Raw genomic sequence first — 20331 nt, forward strand, 5'->3', positions numbered from 1 at the left:
TTTGCCCCCTGAAACTTCATTCCTCCCACTTTGCCCCTCGAACTTTACAAAATACTATATTCCGTCATGTCCGTCTATGGATCCGTCAAAATAGCTGACGTGGCGCTTACGTGGAGGGGCAATTAGGTCTTTTACCTGATGCAAAGCTGATAAGCCTAAAAATTAATATAAAAAACTAATAAACTTAAAAAAATGATATAAAACATAAAAATTAAATAATTAAATATAAAAAAACCAAAAAGAGGGTGAAAACCCAGCAACCTCGCAGCCCCCAGTCCTGCCTCCCCTGCGATGGCTACCCAACCTACCGACCTCCTTCCCCCTTTCCGGCGCCGACCGGTAACCCCTCTCTCTCTCTCTCTCTCTCTCTCTCTCTCTCTCTCTCTCTCTCTCTCTCTCTCTCTCTCTCTCTCTCTCTCTCTCTCCCTCTTCTCCTCCTCCTTGGCCGCGATGACGATCACGATATGTTGTCTCCCTCCGAATGATTTCAACACTCGACAGAATTACAATCAATTCCACAAACCAATTTTTCTCCTATCCTCTAATTCACTAAACTAATCAAAGAAACAATTTAATCTCCCAATTACAATCACAATCAACTAATCAAATTTTAATTTGTCCCGGTTCTACTTAATTCATAAACCCTAAACGCCCAAATCCTAAAATGGCAACCACGGAGCTGAACAGTATCGACGAGCTCTCAGCCGCTTCGACAACTATAGCATTCGATCGACCGGTCCATGCCACTGCCATGTTTTACCTCATGCCGCTGCCACTGCCATGTTCGAGATCTCCCTCCCGAACCATCGCTAGTTGTTCCCTTTGTTCGGCGGCAGCGTTACCTCGAGTCAAAGACGGCGGCGTAATGGTCCACTGCTTCTGTGAAACTCTTGAAAAACACCAGGTGGTTGTGGTCGGCTTCTCGTTTCCCCATCGTCACGATCGTCTAGCAAAAATTGCAAACAAAAAAGAAACAAAAATAAAAAAAATACCCATCTCGCCCAGCAACCCAAAATAAAAGGGAAAAACCCCATGATCTTGTATTTGAAGAAGACGAAGAAGAACAAAAGGGTCCCACTTAATGCTGATGTGGAGCTGATTTGGCATTTTGTCAGTCTGATTCAGCTTTGCATCAGGTAAAAGACCTAATTACCCCTCCACGTAAGCGCCACGTCAGCTGCTTTGACGGATCCATAGACGGACATGACGGAATATAGTATTTTGTAAAGTTCGGGGGGCAAAGTGGAAGGAATGAAATTTCAGGGGGCAAATTGAAAATTGAAGTTACTTTCAGGGGGCATTGGCGCAAATAAGCCTAATAAAAAAAGTTAAAATAAAAAAACTTTTAAACGCTATTGAAATATTATTTGGTAAGATATTGGTAAGAATTAAACATTTAGGTTTCGGCCCCAACAATGATAAAATCTTGTCTCTGCCCATGCATGAACATTTACATATATGCAGGAACTACATCTCCGAAAAAATAGCAACAAATTTGACAAATCACATTATTGAAATAGGACCATCTCGTTATATGGGTAACCCAATTGAAATTAGTGACACCAAGCAAATACTAAGTTCCAATATCATGAGCAATTCCATGTGAAATAAACAAGTACAATTAAACTTTCTATTCCGTTCTACATAAAAAGAAATGTCAAATTTCTCAATATAATATACAATTAACATCCTTACAAGTAAAAAAGGGAGCTTCAGCCTCAAACCATGACTGGTCTTTTCGATCCTGATAACTGTCTCTGTTTTAATCGGTTGAGCGACCTCCTCTTGCATAAAAACAAAAAGAATCCTAAAATAACAATCAAAAGCAAGTATAATTCCAAAGGGGTCTCCCAAATGATGCTCATACTGCCCCAGTTACTGTATTCACAGGCACTTCGAAGTGGAGTCCCTCCGAGGTCGACCTCAGGATCGAGAACAAAATCTACATTTGTGCCTTCTTCCAGCCAGATACATGTGGTCTTTGATATGTACCCAGGCACAGTGGCTGTGACTGCACACAACCAGAAACTCAGACATCAAAACCATTTTATGATGGGCAACCACACTAGAAAACATAAGTACAGATATGCATTTATAAAGTATTTGTTTTCCCAACTCTTTTATATGTACCTCCTTCGTCAAATTTATCCTCAAAATACATGATATATTCTCCATGTGGTGGTTGGAAGAAAATAGTGAAACAATTCTTTGTCCTTTGGTTATTAGGACAACAAAGTCCTTTCATGTTCCCCTTTTCTTCATAAGAAAATAAATTCATTTACCAAAAGAAACTGTATCTGCAAAGTGCAAACACACCAAAAAAAGAAAAAGAAAAAAGAGGACCTCCAAATCTCTATCCATGCCACATCCTCATTACACGCCTCACATATTTAGGCCAAACAATCCACTACTTTTCTAGGCCATGTTCTTAGGAAGGAGAAAATATTCCATGCTGAAAGGCATTGAAAATACTGAAAATAATGATTACCGCTAATATGTGAAAAATGTGCAAATACCTTCATATCTTCCTCCAGGGGCAAGCAAGCGATGGTAATCCGCATATGCTCTGTTAGCTTGAACCTGCCAGTCCAAAACGTCAGTTTTCAAGTAATGTCAACAAGTTCAGCACACTGTCCAAATGGGTGTAACATATTATGTAGAAAATGTAAACCATAAGGTGTAACAAGTCAATAAGCATCAATATGGCTGGAAACAACATAGGAAAAGAGAGAAGAGTACAAGGGTGAGAGGAAGAGGGAGGGTGAGAAGGAATAGGCATTGCCACTACATATAGCCGGTGTCTTTTTTTTTTTTTTTTTTGCGGAAGGAAAATCATACAGCCCAATGTGATTTGCTCCAAGTATGGAACACTGGATTTCATCCAGGAAAACAGAATTCTTTTCAGAAGTTTCTGACTTCTCTTAGGACTCCCATCCTTCTTCTTTTTCAAACAACCCAGAAGCAGGATAGTACAAAGAACAGAATCATAATAAATTGTTTCCAGATTTCATAGAAAATTAATATGCAAACATTATTAAACTGCTCATTCTGTTTAATTCTTCCATCTTTTTTTTTTTTTGGGTAGACTTTGATTGTTCATCTTTCGCTTATTTGTCAATAATTTTGATTTTTTATTATATTGTTTTGATTTTAGTTATTCTTGAGAAAGCAAAAAAAACAAAAAACAAAAAGTTGCTTAGTATTCTCAAAGCCCTCCTTCTTGATTTATTTTCTGGTTATTTGTTAAAAGTTAGATCATTAGAATTTTGGTAGATCACAACTTGGGAATTCATGCTCTATTAAAATTAAAGTCATCTCTATATAATCATTTTAATATTTTAGAATGAGATAGGGTTCAACATTAGTTTCAATGTTTCAACTATAGGCTTCGTTTGGGACATGTTGTATTGGATTGGACCGAATTACATCCTGTGTTTGATGCAAAATGGGATTGGACTATTGTTCTACTGCATTGTAATAGTCCAGCCATTGAGATAAGTTAACACATGCTTCTACATGAGATTTATCTCATGTTATCCTGGACTATTGTCCAATTTCATTGTAATAGTACAACCATTTTTTAGGCTACCCAACATAGGTTTTGAACTATTGTCATTTAATATTAATACTTCAGTCCACTCGTGTTTCAAACTGAAGCCATCTTGCACAACCACAATAGAATAAAAGAATAGATACATAATTTTAAAGAATAAATGAATGTTGATGACATACTGTGTAATTTATTCCTTTTATTGCAACAGAGCCTGGCAACGGCCTTCCACCATCTGATGAAAAGATCCTTCCATGTACTCCTGTCTAAAGATACAAGTTAAGTTTAGATAAACAATGTCACACCCCTTTAAAATTTAACTTCTGAAATGTCTTAGTGAGAACTTTGACTGTTATTCTCAAATGCTCAGCACAAGTTAAATTATCTGGACTATACTTAAAACGAAATGTGAGGCACCATGAAATTAATCAGTGGATGGTTAGTTCCTGTTTTATGACTATGCAATAAATATGTTGACAGCCAACCACAAGTACCTTCACTAGGCTTGCAACAAGATTAAGCATGCTCATTTTGTTGTATTCCCAAAGAGTAGGAAGCTGCACATTTACATGAATTAATATGTCAAACAGCTAATGGTAGCAAGTTAAAATGAAAGGGAATTTCCAAGGTGAAAGGTAAAAGTCACTTGATCCAATTAATCATTCAAAACCTGCCACCAACTTAGGACACCACCAACCACAAGATCCCCCGAGACTTCCAAACCAAATGGATAAACTAAAAAAGAATCCCATACAGAAAATCAACTAGAACTTGTAAGAAAAGCATAAGGAATAAAGATACCATAAAACCTATTGTCGGAAAAGCTTAAGTTCATAGGAAACTAGGAACAGTCACAAAAAATCAAGATTGACCTAACTCCCCCTCATGTGTAGGTCAAAAACACACCAACTATGAAACAGAAACATAACATTATATTAGAATACTAACAAGACTTGAATCAAAAACTAGAAAGACAACTATACTCTACAGTCTACACCATGTTAGGATACCAATTAACCCAGAATCTTAAACCAATAAAAATCATAACAATGAATTTGAAGCTTAACATGCACAGAGATACACTCAAGTTTTCGTTACTCAGAGAGAAACAAGCCTGTCAAGTACAGTAGTTTTCCTAGGTTATATAGAAAGGAGACTGAAAAGTGTTGAGTGAAGCCTCTCTCTAAACTATCTCATAAAATGTATACTCGGAAGGCAGGTATGCCCTGCCTAAACCCTTCACTGCAGTGAGAATTTGGAACTGTCAATAAGAGCCTCTCCACTTTTGAAGGGATTGATGTGAGGCTATTGACTCTCTGACAATGTAAAGACACTGACAAGATTGTTGGATCCCCTGCATTGATCAGAGGTAAGACACTTGCACACCTACAAAAGGTCTTCAGCATAATTAGAGATTGACAAGGGAAGATCAGTTTTTATACAATTTGATCTCTCCCACAAGGGAAGGTATAGCATAATGGAGGATCTTCGGTATCCTTCTTGGTCAAAATAGGTTGGTTTTCCTTCAAAAAATAACATTTTTCATTTTCCACTCAACAGGGAGTACAAACTTGCATAATGAATAACTAGTACCACTCTTGTTGGAAAGCAATTATTTCCATTTTTTATTTTAGAACCAAAACATTCACAGTTCCTAGTAGGTAAAATCAACAATGAAGGGCCTGATAAATTCATCAGAGTTGGAAGTGTCTTTACAAATCTCAATCTTTACAAACCCCATGACTTATTCAGAGGACAGCACACACATTAGAATGGGATAAAATTGATGAACACCACCATCACCTTCAATATCACAGGAATCTAGACAAGAAAATAACAAAACCAAGGTACAGATTGCACACATTTTGAAGTGATCTGAGCTAAGTTTAATGTAGCGGAAGCACTTAATAGAACAAAGCTCCTTAGAAGACTAAGAATCGTAGAGAAATCCTCTTTAGAAGGACCTTGAAACTCAAGGGAAATAGGAAAAGATAGATGGAAAACTCTCTGAAAATTGAATTTCAAAATATAATCATCTGGACCCTGATCCAGGTTACAAAAGGGCCTTTATAAACGACAGATGCATGAACTAGATGCATTAATGACAGATGCATTGAACTAATGTACTACACCAAAGTTTAAAGTAAGGAAAGAGCCTTTCTGGCTAATAAAAGAAGATTGTATTATATTATCAAGGTTACAAAAAATTGCACACACCGACAGTGATGCCTACCTCATTAGCAGTAGGCCATTTGTTGTCACTAATCTCCATTGTCAATTCAAAACAGCCAGCATTTATGTAGTTCCAGTCTTGCATGCCTCCGTATATAGGGTACCTGCAACAGGTGTCTTAAGAAACAGTTGATGAATATCAAACAAAAAGAAAAAATATCTATGATAAGTTGGTAGCTCAAATAACTACATACGAAACTCAAGAAAGTACAAAAAGATTAGCATTTAAAATGCAATTCCTTATGTTCTAAACTTCATAAACATTACTCAAAGCTGCCATACCAGGAAGCTCCATTTGTAATCCCTCCTTCAAATTCCTTGCTCAAGGACATGTTATGGTGAGAGCGACTATACACAGTTGCCAAGAACCGGAATGTTTCGTCATCGGGGCATGCAAAGTAATTTCTCCTGTAAATTAATGCATATCAAACGACAAAAACAAAAACAAAAGCAAAAGAAAAACTATATATTTTAATCAGCATGCAAATTCTGGGATGATGCTATTGTAACTTTACTGTTATTAAGCATCATTTGAAAATTCAGAAAGCACACAGCAATCTTCTTAACACTATAGTGAAGAACTACAGAGAGCTGTGGTTGATTGTTGACCAACGAAAAGCATGGGAGAAAGAAATATGCCCAAACGAAAAAGGGCGACTTCACATTCTAAGATCTCATGTTCGCATCACCATGATATATTTCACGGTATAAAAGAAAAATTTAGCGAACCAATGGCAGTCAATTTTGAGAACATGATTGCATGAAATACCTTTGGCATCTCATAGAATATTGAAGTACAATCCAAACCTACACTCTAATGAATGAATGCTGAGGCCAAAATAAAGTCAGACCAAAACATCACATTACAAGGAGAAACCCACTTCACAAGTTTAGCACTAATAAGTAGCCAATAGGCAGATGTTCAACGAAAAAATCCTTTTCTTTTCTTTTTCTTTTTCAGTCAAAGATGTTCATAGAGCTAAATGTTTGCACGTTATTTTCCATTAAGAAAAAAAGAATTCAAGCTTACAACAACAGAAGAACAAAAAAAAATTGGAAATATAGAAGAGGAATCAAGAAAGTAAGAGAGCACTGCCAAGTTATCAATAAAGAACTGTCATGGATGTAAAATCATTACCTTTTATCCTGAGTTCCATCCCATGGATAATTTGCAACAAGTGCACCCTGTGAATAACTAAAGAATTAATAAGGACCAATTCCTCCATCCTTTTATTAAAGAAAACATAAGCTAAGATAGAGAACACATGTTTGAATTAATCCCTTTGACCATTATGTATTTGTTGGATGGATCAATTTGTAATCTTTTTTTTTTTTTTTTAGTCAAGATCAATTTGGAATCTTGGATGACTCAACCCAGTAATGAAAGAAATAAAATGGATGTGGCTGAGGACTAAGAACTAAGGAACAACTTTATATAATGTAATCTTACAGATTTATTATTTTTTTTCTGATAAGAATCTTACAGAAATATTAGGATTCCTAAAGTCCTTATATAACAAAATTAAAAACAACAGACTTCCCGGGTAGCATGCGCTAATCCAGTGACTTTTCACATTGTCAATTGACTATATATCATGTATCGTCTATGCGAATGTCTTTCCTTATCTTTAGAATAGAAAAGAAGAGAAGGCATTCTTAGATATCCATAACTCCCCATAAGTTCGAAAGAAACAATAATAATATTCCATCATGCAGATCCATCATAGAAAGAGTTCTAACAGATTCTTTCCGCATGCTATTGATAGTAAGCAGGAAGTTGACATTGACTTCTAAAACAGCCTTGTAAAGGTATGGATATCAAGTAACATGGGTATGCTTATACAATAAACTAAGAGTAAATATCGTAGCATGAAAAATACAAGAAGATGCATTACCCCATGCAAGCTGGCAGATGCAGTAAAATGTATCTCTCTCAACCACTTCATTATTGCTCTTGTTTCAGGTTGTCGCGCATACACATCGTCATTCACAGGAAAGAACTGTTATTTCATGTCAAAGTCTCTTTCGTTATAAATTGACCAATGAACTTAGTAATGAAAGGTAAAGTAAAACCAGAATTTTAAATAAATACAAAATTAAAGATGCATCAAACATCCCACTATATAGATTTTGAATTTTAAGATCTACATTGAATTTCGATCACCAGGTTTGAATCCTTTACAACTAGATCATGTGAATTTTATTAATAGTATGTACAACCATTTTCCAAGCATTAATTTCACACACTCAAAAAATTCATATGGTGTATACTTATACACGGATTGATAATATCTCTTTGACATTTAAGATTTCAATCTTCGGTCTACATATATTTTAATTAGCCATTAAATCTTTGTTTTTTTTTCCCCCCGCAACCCACAGGCCCTTCCAAAATTCAAGAAAACATGTGATCATTTTTAACATGATTGTTCTATTTATAAGTATTTGAAATTACATGTTTTACTAGTGTTATCTATGAATACATAAATGAAACAACAGGAACAAGAGCATCAGAGAACCATGCAATAGATCACGGAATTTAATTTTCAAATCATAATAAATGCACATACTTTATTTAAAGAAGTTCAGAGTTCAGACAAGGGTAAAATAACACATTGAATATATATAGATGTACATTACATTAATAACATACAAACTTCAATACATGTCACCTGATCATTTCTGTTTAATAAATTGCAAAAGCTAATCCTAATCTCAATTATCACATGCAGCCTAATTTTAATAAATGACCATGTGAGGCAGGACAGAAGCATAGGCTGCTGTCCAGCTGTAGTAATAGGGCAAAAACCACAGTAGAAAGGAAAATCCAGCAATAACAGTAGAAAAGAGAGAGAATAAAGCTATAGAATCAAAGTTGGAACGTAGATAGATGAGTTCTAGGGTTTAGGAACCCAAAAGAAACTCTCACATCAGAAATCTCTGAATAATATTATGCCAAAAAACTGTCTATTACAACCTAAGCCTTAGCTTATATAGGGAAAACATAAACCTAAGATAACTAGGAAAGCATAAACCTAAACTAACTAGGAAAACATAAAGTAGAATTACCTTAAAGACCTAATGAAATAAGGAAACTAGACTCTAAATCCAGCTACGAAATAAAAATTAAAAAGCTACTAAAAAAATAATAATAAGTCTTGGAACCCTCGGAGATGCTCCTGCATCACCATGTTAAAGGAGCAGATTGAATATACGAAAGTGTGTTAAAATTAGAACATCCAACCCAAAACCAATTGGCAATGGATGGACAGGCCCAAGATTTTAGATATTGTGATGCAAGGTTTAGAATGACCAATGTAGAACTAATTTGTGATGGCCGAACATTATGGAATGCTATTTGTCACAGGATAGATAATAATTTTCTTATTTTATGAAATTTATGACTAGATTATTGGCTTCAGCAACTTGCATACCTAGATGATATGTTAGGGAGAACTACAATTTATTATGAAATCGAGTATTTGAATAACCATTTTGCAGGAGCCTACTGATGATGGCTCAATTTATGTCATGTCGCCCAAATAGGTACCTGGTCTGGAAAATCTCGATTTAGATCAATATTATTTGCATTGCCACGCTTCCTTAATGAAAACCCATCGGGATTCATAGACGGTAGTATATGAAGATGCACATTGTCCACAATCAATGTTGCCTGTAGTGATCAATGGACATTTGAAAGTAGGTTAATGTTGTAATATCAATGCTACAACCATACAAAACTAATTTTTCATGCACTCACAAGGATAGAGAAATATCAACTTAAAATAAGTTTATGCCATAGGAGAATTGAGTTGACATTAATCTTATTAGCTTTATCAAATGAATGTGGGAAAATCAAAGGGACCAATAACAAGGACTAGGAAAATAGAGGAAAGGAATCAAAGCACAAATTTATTTCAGGCAGCATAAAACATACAAAGTTAATACAGATGATCATAAGAAAGGATGGATGCATATTTTGACACATGAGAAGGATTTCTTTCTTTTATCCTATCAAGATGTATTCAAGGAATCTAAAAGTTCTTGACACATTTGAGTGAGAACTTTGAGGAGTGTGTTTAATTTTTTTCTTAAAAAGGAAAAAGAAACAGGAGTGTAGAATTTCAATCGCCCAACAAATTAAATGAGGGGTCTAATGGTTAAACAAATAAAACTCTATTGTTGTGTGTTCTAAAAACACACATCTGGGGATCTAACTGAACGGACCATTCATCTTTTAATTTCCTAGAGTCCACTGAAAATCCATCATTGCTATTGAAGTGTATAAAAATAACAAAATCATGAGAACAAAGGACTACCAAAAAGAAGCATATAGAAACTTCTAGAAATAGGCTAAAATTACCTTGAAATATGATACAGATACCACAAAACAGGACCAAGTTCTACCAAGTAGACCGAAATTTAAGGGCAACATGGGAAAACATATAAAGGGAAAAAAGAAAAACCAAAAAACTTTAAGAATCAAGTCAACTTCTCAAAGAAAAAAAAAAGTTTCTATAAATTACAAAGCGGGGGAATTTCACCAAGGATGAAAAGAAAGGAATAAAGCAATCATTAGACATACACCTACAATAAAAGGAAAGAAAAATACCAAGGGATCTTTCAAATAGTTGTCACATATCCAATTTGCAAGTAGTATTAGAAGCTCACGGCCTACAGGTTCATCTCCATGCACATTTCCAATGTACTGCAACACCCAGCAAAGTCGTCAACAAATATTCCCTTGATGAGTAACAAGTAATCTACATTCTAGGAAATGAAAGAGGCAAAAAAGAAAGGTTTTCACGTAGATACATCAAGTACAAAGATACTACAAGGTCACTGTGTGTATGCAAACACTCAAAGTAAATTTAATGCAAAAGGTGAAATTCATGTTTTCATTTTTCACCAAGTATATGCTGTTACTCAACCACGTTGACATATATTCTGCCATAAAGGAAGGAAATTATTAGATGATACTAATTCCAACTTTATGAACAACCAGATCATTCACCTTAAATGCAGGTTCAGGCTCTTCCTGCCCGGGCTTATCAGAAATTTCTATTACCCACTACAAGCAAAAATAAAAAAACAACACCCACTTCATAAGATGCTATTCAAGATGTTATTCTGCAAATAAAAATATCACAATAAAAAAAAAAAAAAAAAGGGAACTTCAGTGAAATGATTACCAGAGGAACCCCATTCACACTCTTCCCAATACTGATAATCCATTAAGAAAACCCCTCAACGAGAGAATAAAAAGAGCAAGTCAGCATAATCATAAGAGATTCCTGAGTACAAACACTAGACTTGAAATAGTGCATTTATCCAGCTAAACTACTACTCATAAATATCATTGCTTAATTTTATATACGAATACAGGGTAAAAATTTAATCCAGTACATGTATAAGAAAAGAGCACAAGTTCAAGTAATCACCTGTATACCCTAGAAATGTTACTGCATCTTTGGTGGAATGCCTTAATGGCCCATTCCAGGTCAGTATTAGTCATGTACCCCTGAGCTACATTAACACTGTGACACAAATTCTTTCACATTTTCAGAAAACACATAGGTATATCAAATTACAACACATAGTTCATCTGAAGCTATTAAATTTCAACTGTACTAAGAAATACCTTGTCTGAGTCTCCTCAAACAAGTGCCTGCTGGAACCGGTTCGAGTACCATATTCGAAGCCTATCGACACCAAGCTACAACTTACAATTAGCTAAATTCATGCACCAGTCAAAAGATAAATACATATATTGAAATTCCAAATGCGTATAGCTTTGACTTTTTCGTAGCTCTAAAGATAAAACTCCATCAAAACAATGGAAAGTTTAAGAAAACATAGGCACGATATTCTGATCATAATTTGATCGATAACTACCGTTTGGTTCCTCAGAAACCGCAGGAAAAAACAAAATTAAAGAAGCTGAGATATATACATATTTTTATATATAACACACAGGAGGAGATGAGAGAGACCTTCCAGGTTAGAGTTCTCAAGGCCGCCTCTAGCAATGGCATGGCGAAGACAAAAGGAGAAGCTGAGAGAGAGGAATAGTAGAATGGAAGATCTCAGCTTCATTCTGTAACATTTGATGTTGATGACGACGACGAAGCTTCAGCATCAGATACAGGAACTCAGGAAGGCATTCTTGTAAGAAGACGAAGATCTGGAATTGTGGACTGCACGTGAGATTTTGATTTGATTGGATTGCAAAGCAAAGTGACGAGAATTCGAGACATGGGCTTTCAAGTCGATGACAAGGAGGTCCGGCCCATTTCTGGCATTTATGGTCCGGCTCAATATTGAATATATTTAAATTTTTTTATTTTTATAACCATATTTTAATATCATGTAAACTTGCCATTTCCAATTCTATATACCATCTACTTTACACTTTCTCCTCATTTACCTATCACTTAACTTCTATCCAAGGGTTTAAATTTCAAAATTTTCGGCGAAATTTCGTCGAAAATTTCGATTTTTAGGGGTTCCGAAATTTTAACACCCATTCGACCAAATTTCGAAAAATTTCGCCGAAATATTCGAAATTTCGCCGAAAATTTCGAGCGAAATTTTGAATACCCTCACAGCAAATTTTTTTGAATTTGAGAGAAATTTCGCTCAAATATCCAGATCCAGCTAACCAGAGGGAGAGAAGGGAGGAAGAGGCGAGCTGGCCTCGTCGTCGGCCGTCGCCGAAGGCAGCAGATCGGGGAGGAAGATGAGGAATAGAGAGAGACCAGGGAAGAAGGAAAGAAGGAGAAAAGAGGAAGAGAAGGAGGGAGGAGAAAGAGGGAGGAGAGAGAAGGTGTTTGGGCGTGGGTCTGGTGGCTGGGCAGTGGGAAAAAAGAGAAAGAAGTGGGTTTGGTGCTGAGTGGCTGACTGGCTGGGCAGTGGGAAAAAGAAAGAAAAGGGGAAGAGATGAAGTCACGGGCAGAAAGAAGAAAAGAAGGAAAGGAAGGAAGGAAAGAAAAGAAAAAGAAAAGAAAAGAAAGAAAGAAAAAAGAAAATAAAAGAAAGAAAGAAAAAAGAAAAGAAAGAAAAAAGAAAAGAAAAGAAAGAAAGAAAAAAGAAAAGAAAAAAAAAAGAAAAGAAAAGAAAGAAAAAAAAAAAGTTTAGGATTGGTTAAGGATCTTTTGAGTTATCAAACAGTTGGAAAAATTCAAGAGAAACTATTGTACGTTCATGAACTGTACATCATGTTTCATTCATTGTTCTTATACACATGCATATATGTATATAATTGTTGACGCAAATTAATGGCCGAAGTTAATTAGTCGTAGAGAATTTTCAAAATAAATTATATATATACTGATTTCGCTTAGGGTCTTTGTGCAATTAGAAAAAAAAAAAAACTTTTTGGTTTTGTTTAGTTGTTTTTAAATCCTAAATCCTAATACATTTCTATATAAAAATAATTAAAAATATCTTAAAGAGCCTAAACCCTAATATCTTATACCATATCCTAAAAAATATAGAATACACATTATAAAGTATACAAAATTTAGTGTATATATTATAGAGTATATAGGATTTAGTATATAGAGTATATAGGATTTAGTGTATAAATTATAGAGTATAAAAAATATATTAATTTCATTTATTCATTATACTAATTTTATTTAATAGTATTTGCCTCCAGCGTGCATTATATTCATATTATATCACATGAAATTTACTATATAATTTAGTTTCTTCAATGTTTTTTATCAATGTAGTAGATAATATGTTAAATAAACATATAGTAAAGTTTCATTCAAAATTTCCGTATTTTGATAGTAATTTCCGTCGTTTCCGTCTAATTTCTGTCGAAATTTAAAAATCTTCGAAATTTCCGTCGAAATTTCCATCGAAATTTCCGTCGAAATTTCCATCGAAATTTCCATCAAAATTTCCTCGAAACCCGAAATTTTATTCCTTGCTTCTATCTACCTCTCGTCTACATATCACTTAACTCTCATCTACCTCTCATCCAACTCCCCAACTAACTTTTATCTATCTCTCATCTAACTCTTCAACTTAACTCTCATCTACCTCTCATTTCAATCATTATAAAGAGAATCATATGACACACTCCTCATCCACAACTCTCATCTTCTAATTCACACTTTGTCATTCTAAACACTATCTCATCCTACACATCCAACACCTTCTTAATGGATCCAAACTTCTCATTGGATCCCAACTATGATGTTCACTTTCAATTTGAGCAAGCAAACTATGATAATAAACGATACTTGTCTTGATTCTTCCAAATTGGATTTTTAGAGATTCTTATGATCAGTTGTCGCCGGTTATCTGGACAAATTTTTCCCGAACTTGCCTCCATAAAATTTTTTCGGGTTGCTTCGTACCCGACGACCGGATCTTGAGAAATTTCTACATAAATATTGCACAAGATAGCTTGTTTATCGGGAGAATAATTGGCCCCCTTACTTTTGATTGAAAGGGTCTCTATGAGATCACCAAAGTAGTAAAGCCAGGAACCTACATACTTAGGAGCTCGCGTGGAAAAGTGCTGGAACACCCATGGAACACAAAGCATCTTCGCTACTATTACAAATAGAGGGTGTTTCTGATTGGAAGCCATTGTTTTGTTTTCTTGCTTTAAGTAATGGTGTTATGCGCACCGTTAGGTTAGATCGTTTGGTATTGGCGTCTCGCACGCCGCTTTGATTAGGAGTTGTTTACTTTCCGTTTGCTTGAAACATATTTTGACCAACTGCATGTTGGATCTCTTAGGATTATTATTCGTTTTGGCGTAATAAAATTTAATTTTTCTTCCCTAAGATGATGTGAAAGATGTATGAGGTGGAAGGTGGGTATGCTGAGAATCTTTTAGGCTTAAATAAAAAAACAAGGAAGTTAAGAACCCAAGGGTTAACCCTCACGCCAAAGGAAACAATCCGACTAAGGTCCAAGCAAATAAAATCATGCAATTAGAATACAAATAACATCCAAGAACGGGCACACTCCTATCAGCCGGTAAACCTGCATCACCCACAGGAAATTCCCACCATCTGAAGGTGAACAAATACTCAGGTTTTCACGCCTTATTGGACGCACGATTCCCTTCGATCACTTTCCCGTTACGGGGTGAAGCATAGATTCAAACCAGACCATCCTTAACATGGTACATGCTAAGGTTATATAAGTAACTAAACTGCAAGGGCAAGGGCCCATCATATCCCAACCCGGCAAAAACAAATCTCAAGTTAACCATCAACCGTCGTAAGCTATGCAGGTGCCACCTCGAAAAATTGAAGGATACGCTAAATATAATGGGGGAGGGGGAGCCGAAATCCCAGCTCAAACCAAAATGGGTGGATAAGGACATTGCTAGGTGGAGGGTAGCTCAGCACCTTGTCTCGCTGGGGTAGCCTCATCTTGACACACTCTGGAATATCATAATGTTGTCTGAAGGCCATAAGACACTCATCCATCAAGGTGTTGGCATGTAGCTACGCCGTGTCAACAACCCAAGACATGCAGGCACCGTCTACATCACTGGTGTAACCCTCTGCCCGTGAGGACGAGTCTCCAACTGCTGGGCCATCACTCCCAGAGGAAGTAGAGTTCTCTCTAGAATAAGAAGACAACGATTCATCGTACGTAAAGGACAACGAGCCACTCTCACTGCCCGACATGATAGGCATCTACAAAAAATAAGGCACGGGCATAAGTTCGGTAAAGCAAAACAAAATGTTGAACCTATTTCTAGTCTTAAGTTGCTTGAGCGTCTGTACGAACTTAATGTCCAGTAAAAGTAACTGTAACGAAAATTTTATAGCTAAAAGTGAAAGCATAAATGCTTACTGGGGGAGGATGATGTATCACCGGAATGGAGGACTGGGGCTGAAATCACCACTAGGTAGCTGTCGAAACTAACATATACAAACAAGCCCAGTCCTAAGTTTGCGGCAAGAATAAAGGTACAACAAAAATCATGTAACATGAGAAACTTGTCTTACCTTGCCTAGGCTAAAACTTGCGCCGGTCAAGAACTCCACGTAATACAGCTTCATGGTTCGCAACCACAACATGTAAAAAAAAGAGGCGTCACTTGCCTTGCTAAAGCATAGGTCCGAGCAATGATTCTTTACGAAAAATTTCTAAACAGAGGCAAAATTGACTGCGTGACGAATTTTGCGCATCAACAATAATTAACCATTTGTACTCCACTCACTCTCTTTCCTTCAACTTTTGAGTAACTGGGTCTTATTTTTTCCTTGGTTTTAGAGATTGCTATGCTAAACTTTTTTGATAAATTTGGCACAAAAATTGAGCATTTGCTATTTTAGCTTTAGCAACAACATCCACATTTCTTCGAAAAATGAAATGACATCCACATTTCTTCAAAAAATCTAATTAACCTTTGACACTTATCTTTTATGCTCTCAACATCATATGTATTGGTAGACCTATTTGGCTTGTATTCACCATGTCTCTCACAACCCAAAAATATTTGAGGTCTCTTTATCCTCTTTCCAACCCCACCTGAATCGAACCTCTTAATTATGAACACCGTGTTGTGCCTCAAACCTTACCCACAAACCCAACTAATCAATCTAGATTTACTTAAAAATATTTGCACAAAGAATTCATATTATTTAGACACCAATTTAGGCAATTTATAGTAAAATAAGTTGGTTTCAATTAGTTCCTTATCAGTCATAAATCCATTACTGTAGTCGGCATGTTCAGTTCCAACCGAGCTACCTCGAGTAGAGGCATTACCCTCTTCTTACCTAATTTTCATCTTATTTTATTTTCTCATGGTTTCTCGATAACCAACTAGAGTTTAATTCAAAATTCAAACCGAAGAAATCAAATTAAAACGAAAATTCAAAAACTTACAAAGAGATTCTTAAAGCAATGGTGTTGGCACACGTTTGAGAGATAAAGTAGTAGAGAGATAGTGAGAGAGAAAGTCGTAGAGAGAGAGAGAGAGAGAGAGAGAGAGAGAGAGAGAGAGAAATACGTGAAGATAATGAGACACAGAGAGACAAGGAGAGTAATTAAAAAAGAAATGGAAAAATTAGTAATTTTCAATGCTCTAAAATATGACATCAGCAAGTGATTTGCCTTTACTGACTAAATGGGATAAAATTTCAAAGTCCATTAACCTTTTTAGAAAAAAAAAAATAATAAGTCCACAGTGACTACTATGTAATATTAAAATGAAATATAAATTAACATTCATTGTGAAGTTATATAATCTAAAAATGAGAAATGTGAGGGATCAAGAATAAAATTCCCAAAACAAAAATTTCACGTGGCCAAGCTCAAAATAACAATCTTAGTATGTTAATTCGGATCTACTAGACAGACCCACTATTAAAATTCCTACTTTGGTATACAAGGATGTTTCATGATCATTGCTGACATTTCTCAGCTCAATGGACTGCACTGCAATATGTTGGGTTGGCTATTACAAAGCTCCAAGCCTTGAATACACAAAACAAAGCGTTTCTTGCTCAATAATATGAACTAATGCAAGCATAAATGGACACAATTTAACTTCAATAAAATGAACTATAAACTTCTGCTTAGGCTTGATTCATAAAGAGCTAGATAAACAGTTTTACAACCTACAAGCTGGAGAACAATCCGAGTATGAACTATATGTGTGCACGCCATGCTTCAATAGAAAACGAGTCATTTAATAATAAATAAAGGATAAATAAATAAGAAAAAAAAATTACAGATGCATCGTGCAAAGTAGTTGGTTCTATACAATGTGGATTTTACATGAACCTGTCAACTGAAATTGAGACCATACAACATTATTAGGGAAACTTTGAAGACAAAGACAACCTAGTAGTCAGGAATAGAGGCAAAACGGTATCCTTTTGCACCTCTCCATGCATAGTATGCAAGTCGTGTCTCGTAAAAGCCTGCAGCCATAACAATCGCACGAAACTAGTCAATTTGTCAATCAAGCTCCTGACATGTATGAAGAATTTCCATATGAAACTGGTTGGCCAATCAAGCTTCCCATGTATGAAGAATTTCAGAAAATCCATCCCAGGGTAGCTAGTAGTCAAGCCAGAGTCAGAAATATGGTTTATGCTTTCTTTACTCCTATCATATGCTTATATAGGTGCATCACAGAGGAAATTCAACATAGGAATTAAGGGAATCTACACGTTATATGAAGTTATCCGTCCAAGAATTAATTGCCCTCTCCTCTAACTATATTATAAGACAAACTTTCAAATGCCTTAAATTGGGTCATTAATTTTAAAATTATATAGCATCTATTATATAGTCAGTTAGTCATATAACTAAAAAATGTCACAAGAGATAGGTAGAGATAAAGAAAGAGATGGAAATATCTTTGACATACCTGGGAGGAAGGTGAGAATTCCTAGAGCCAAAAGGCCATACACTTGGGACAGCTCCCCTCCCATGTGACCGGTGAAAATGAAATATGAAAGAAAGAGAAGCAATGATCCAAGAGAAAGCAGGAAAAGAGCAAGGACTATGGACTTCCATGGGATTTTATCGAAGGACTTTGGTGAATAGTCAAACCGAGGGTCATAGCGTCTTCCATTACCATCATCATCTTCATCAGTAGGAAGAGGGCTATAATGAACATGGCGCCTAGAAGCCATAGCCAAGGATGTTCAACAACAACTGAAGATCAAGAATGAAGCAGACTAAGTAGCCTCAAACATAAAATAAGGTTAATTTTTTTTAAGCAAAGAGCAAAATGCAGGATATGAATGCAAATATAATAGAAGTGTGAACAGGTTAAATAAAGAGAAAATTAATTAACACTGACTTCCTCTAACAACTACATTAAATGTAAAATCACCCCACAGCCAACCAGGCATCCGGAAAAAGAAAATGAATTAAAAGAATCCCAAATTGCACTATCAAGTAACAAGTAGAAATACACTGTAATAAAGGTGGGTTAAAAAAAAGAGTAGAAACACCATAAAGATGATAGAACTTGCATGCGTGGTTCCTGTTCTCAGAATCAAGAACAAGAAGTGGATTGGATTGGAGTAGAAAAAAGATAAATACAACCAATCAAAGATTACATGAACAAAGGGTAGGCAATTGCGTATTCTCTTTTGAATAGGGAAATAGAACTCTCAGGTAAACACAAAGAATGAGTTTCAAATATCATAATTGGGAAAAAAACAGAAGTAAAATTCTTTTCGTTTCTGAAAGGGAAAAAATTATGTTCAATTGTTCATATGAAGGGAAAATTTGAGAACAATGAATTCATGTTATTAGTTTTTTTTTTTTTACCAGAATTCATGTTATTAGTTTTTTTCTTCAATCTCCTATATCAAAAAAACAAAATTATTTCTTCAATCACAAAGTAAAGGGTCAAATTTTCAAGTACTTCAATCTGGTTCATCAAAAAAAATAAAAAAATTACTTCAATCTTAAAAGGCAGCCCTATCTCCAATAACAAGTTAAGAACCTCATGTTAATCATAATATAAAATTTGTAAATGAACAAGTTTGGGGAGCTAAACCCAGATCACAATTATGCAAACTACAATGAGAAACAAACGATACACAACCACTCACTCAATTATGCGTACCTAATCTTCTTATAATAGATAACCAATTGAACAGAAATAACAGAAATCAAAATACAATCACACATACACAAAACATAGAACATGAGAGAGTCCGAATGGATCCTAAAAGACCAAACCCAATCCAATTTAACCAAACCCATAAGCTAAAATCACAAGAATATTTACCAAATCTACTTACCCAGGACTTGGTCCTATCAAGCATCAACCTCAACGTGGATTGCAAGCCTGACACCTCTTCTCTGCAAATGCGCTAATCCTAAGATTGAAATTTAACCTTAGTCAGTCACTAACAAAAGGGAATTGAAGGGGATCAATTGGGTTGTTGGGTTTGATCAGTAAACCCGAAGAAGAAAGCAGAAGGGGAACTGGGAAGGAGGGAAAGGCTGGTAACTGGGTTTACGGGCTGGGCTGACCAAATTAGGAATGGGCTTGGATGGGCTTTTTTGGACCTTAGGGCCATGGCTGTATTATGAGTTATGACCCTTCTGCAAAATTAAAAAATAATTTCTTGCTCAGTGTCGTTTGATTAGATCAACTTTAATCTGACGGCTGGAGTTCAATATCTATATCTATCTTCCTTTTCTTTTTTTTTTTTGAGAGAGATTAATTCTTATATAGGCATAACGATTCAAGAAGATAAACATACATAAGCTTTAGAAATGTTGTATTATTAAATTGTAATTTGTAAGATTTTAATACGAGAAAATATGAGTGTAAATCTATAATTATTCAATGTCTAATTACTTCCAACTATTAGCAGGGGCGGACCAACGTTGGGAGGCAGGGGTTGGGCAACCCCCCAACGCCGGTGAAGCCTTCCCTTGAAGCCCCCTTCTTCAATGTCGGTGACTCCCCAACGTGGCGGTACGCCCACTACCTGTTTGTTGAAATGCCCCCTGAGCAATCTTCTGATTTTGTAGTTTTTATGTTTTTTTTTTCAGTTAAGCCTAGCCAAAACGACGTCGTT

The 20331-nt window shown here is 35.6% G+C and overlaps 2 protein-coding genes across 5 annotated transcripts; both read right to left on the minus strand.

Moving 5' to 3' along the window:
* Nucleotides 1-1553: 1553 nt before the first annotated feature.
* On the minus strand, nucleotides 1554-11985 carry SOL1 (carboxypeptidase D). Of its 2 annotated transcripts, none has more exons than XM_086255002.1 (15): nucleotides 11776-11982; nucleotides 11424-11484; nucleotides 11224-11319; nucleotides 10975-11005; nucleotides 10797-10853; nucleotides 10395-10490; nucleotides 9333-9455; nucleotides 7678-7782; nucleotides 6921-6967; nucleotides 6065-6190; nucleotides 5784-5886; nucleotides 4045-4107; nucleotides 3733-3816; nucleotides 2517-2580; nucleotides 1554-2011 (listed from the first exon to the last, which is right to left on the minus strand). In XM_086255002.1, the coding sequence occupies exons 1-15, from the start codon at nucleotides 11876-11878 to the stop codon at nucleotides 1719-1721; spliced, it is 1452 nt and encodes a 483-aa protein (XP_086111128.1). In that variant the 5' UTR covers nucleotides 11879-11982; the 3' UTR covers nucleotides 1554-1718. The 2 variants fall into 2 exon arrangements, with proteins under 2 accessions (XP_086111128.1, XP_086111129.1); XM_086255003.1 differs by having other exon boundaries at nucleotides 1796-2011; nucleotides 3725-3816; nucleotides 11776-11985.
* Nucleotides 11986-17331: 5346 nt separating this feature from the next.
* LOC147277550 (uncharacterized) lies at nucleotides 17332-19707 on the minus strand. 3 transcript variants are annotated; one of them, XM_086254652.1, is made up of 3 exons: nucleotides 19543-19707; nucleotides 18150-18462; nucleotides 17332-17697 (listed from the first exon to the last, which is right to left on the minus strand). In XM_086254652.1, the coding sequence occupies exons 2-3, from the start codon at nucleotides 18415-18417 to the stop codon at nucleotides 17618-17620; spliced, it is 348 nt and encodes a 115-aa protein (XP_086110778.1). In that variant the 5' UTR covers nucleotides 18418-18462; nucleotides 19543-19707; the 3' UTR covers nucleotides 17332-17617. The 3 variants fall into 3 exon arrangements, with proteins under 3 accessions (XP_086110778.1, XP_086110777.1, XP_086110775.1); XM_086254651.1 differs by having other exon boundaries at nucleotides 18150-18439; nucleotides 19530-19707; XM_086254649.1 differs by having other exon boundaries at nucleotides 18150-18439; nucleotides 19543-19706.
* Nucleotides 19708-20331: the final 624 nt, after the last annotated feature.

This window comes from Dryas octopetala, chromosome 8 (genome assembly GCF_963921425.1).
Source record: "Dryas octopetala chromosome 8, drDryOcto1.1, whole genome shotgun sequence".
NCBI classification, from domain to species: Eukaryota; Viridiplantae; Streptophyta; class Magnoliopsida; order Rosales; family Rosaceae; genus Dryas; species Dryas octopetala.

What these genes read in the sequence shown, in the direction of transcription:
- SOL1 (XM_086255002.1), bottom strand. Translation starts at nt 11,878, where the DNA reads ATGAAGCTGAGATCTTCCATTCTACTATTCCTCTCTCTCAGCTTCTCC. An exon ending in TGAGAACTCTAACCTGGAAG is followed by an intron (nt 11,485 to 11,775) that starts GTCTCTCTCATC and finishes TGGTGTCGATAG; the next exon opens with GCTTCGAATATGGTACTCGA. An exon ending in AGCCTGAACCTGCATTTAAG is followed by an intron (nt 10,491 to 10,796) that starts GTGAATGATCTG and finishes TGGGTGTTGCAG; the next exon opens with TACATTGGAAATGTGCATGG.
- LOC147277550 (XM_086254652.1), bottom strand. Translation starts at nt 18,417, where the DNA reads ATGGCTTCTAGGCGCCATGTTCATTATAGCCCTCTTCCTACTGATGAA. An exon ending in AATTCTCACCTTCCTCCCAG is followed by an intron (nt 17,698 to 18,149) that starts GTATGTCAAAGA and finishes TTATGGCTGCAG; the next exon opens with GCTTTTACGAGACACGACTT.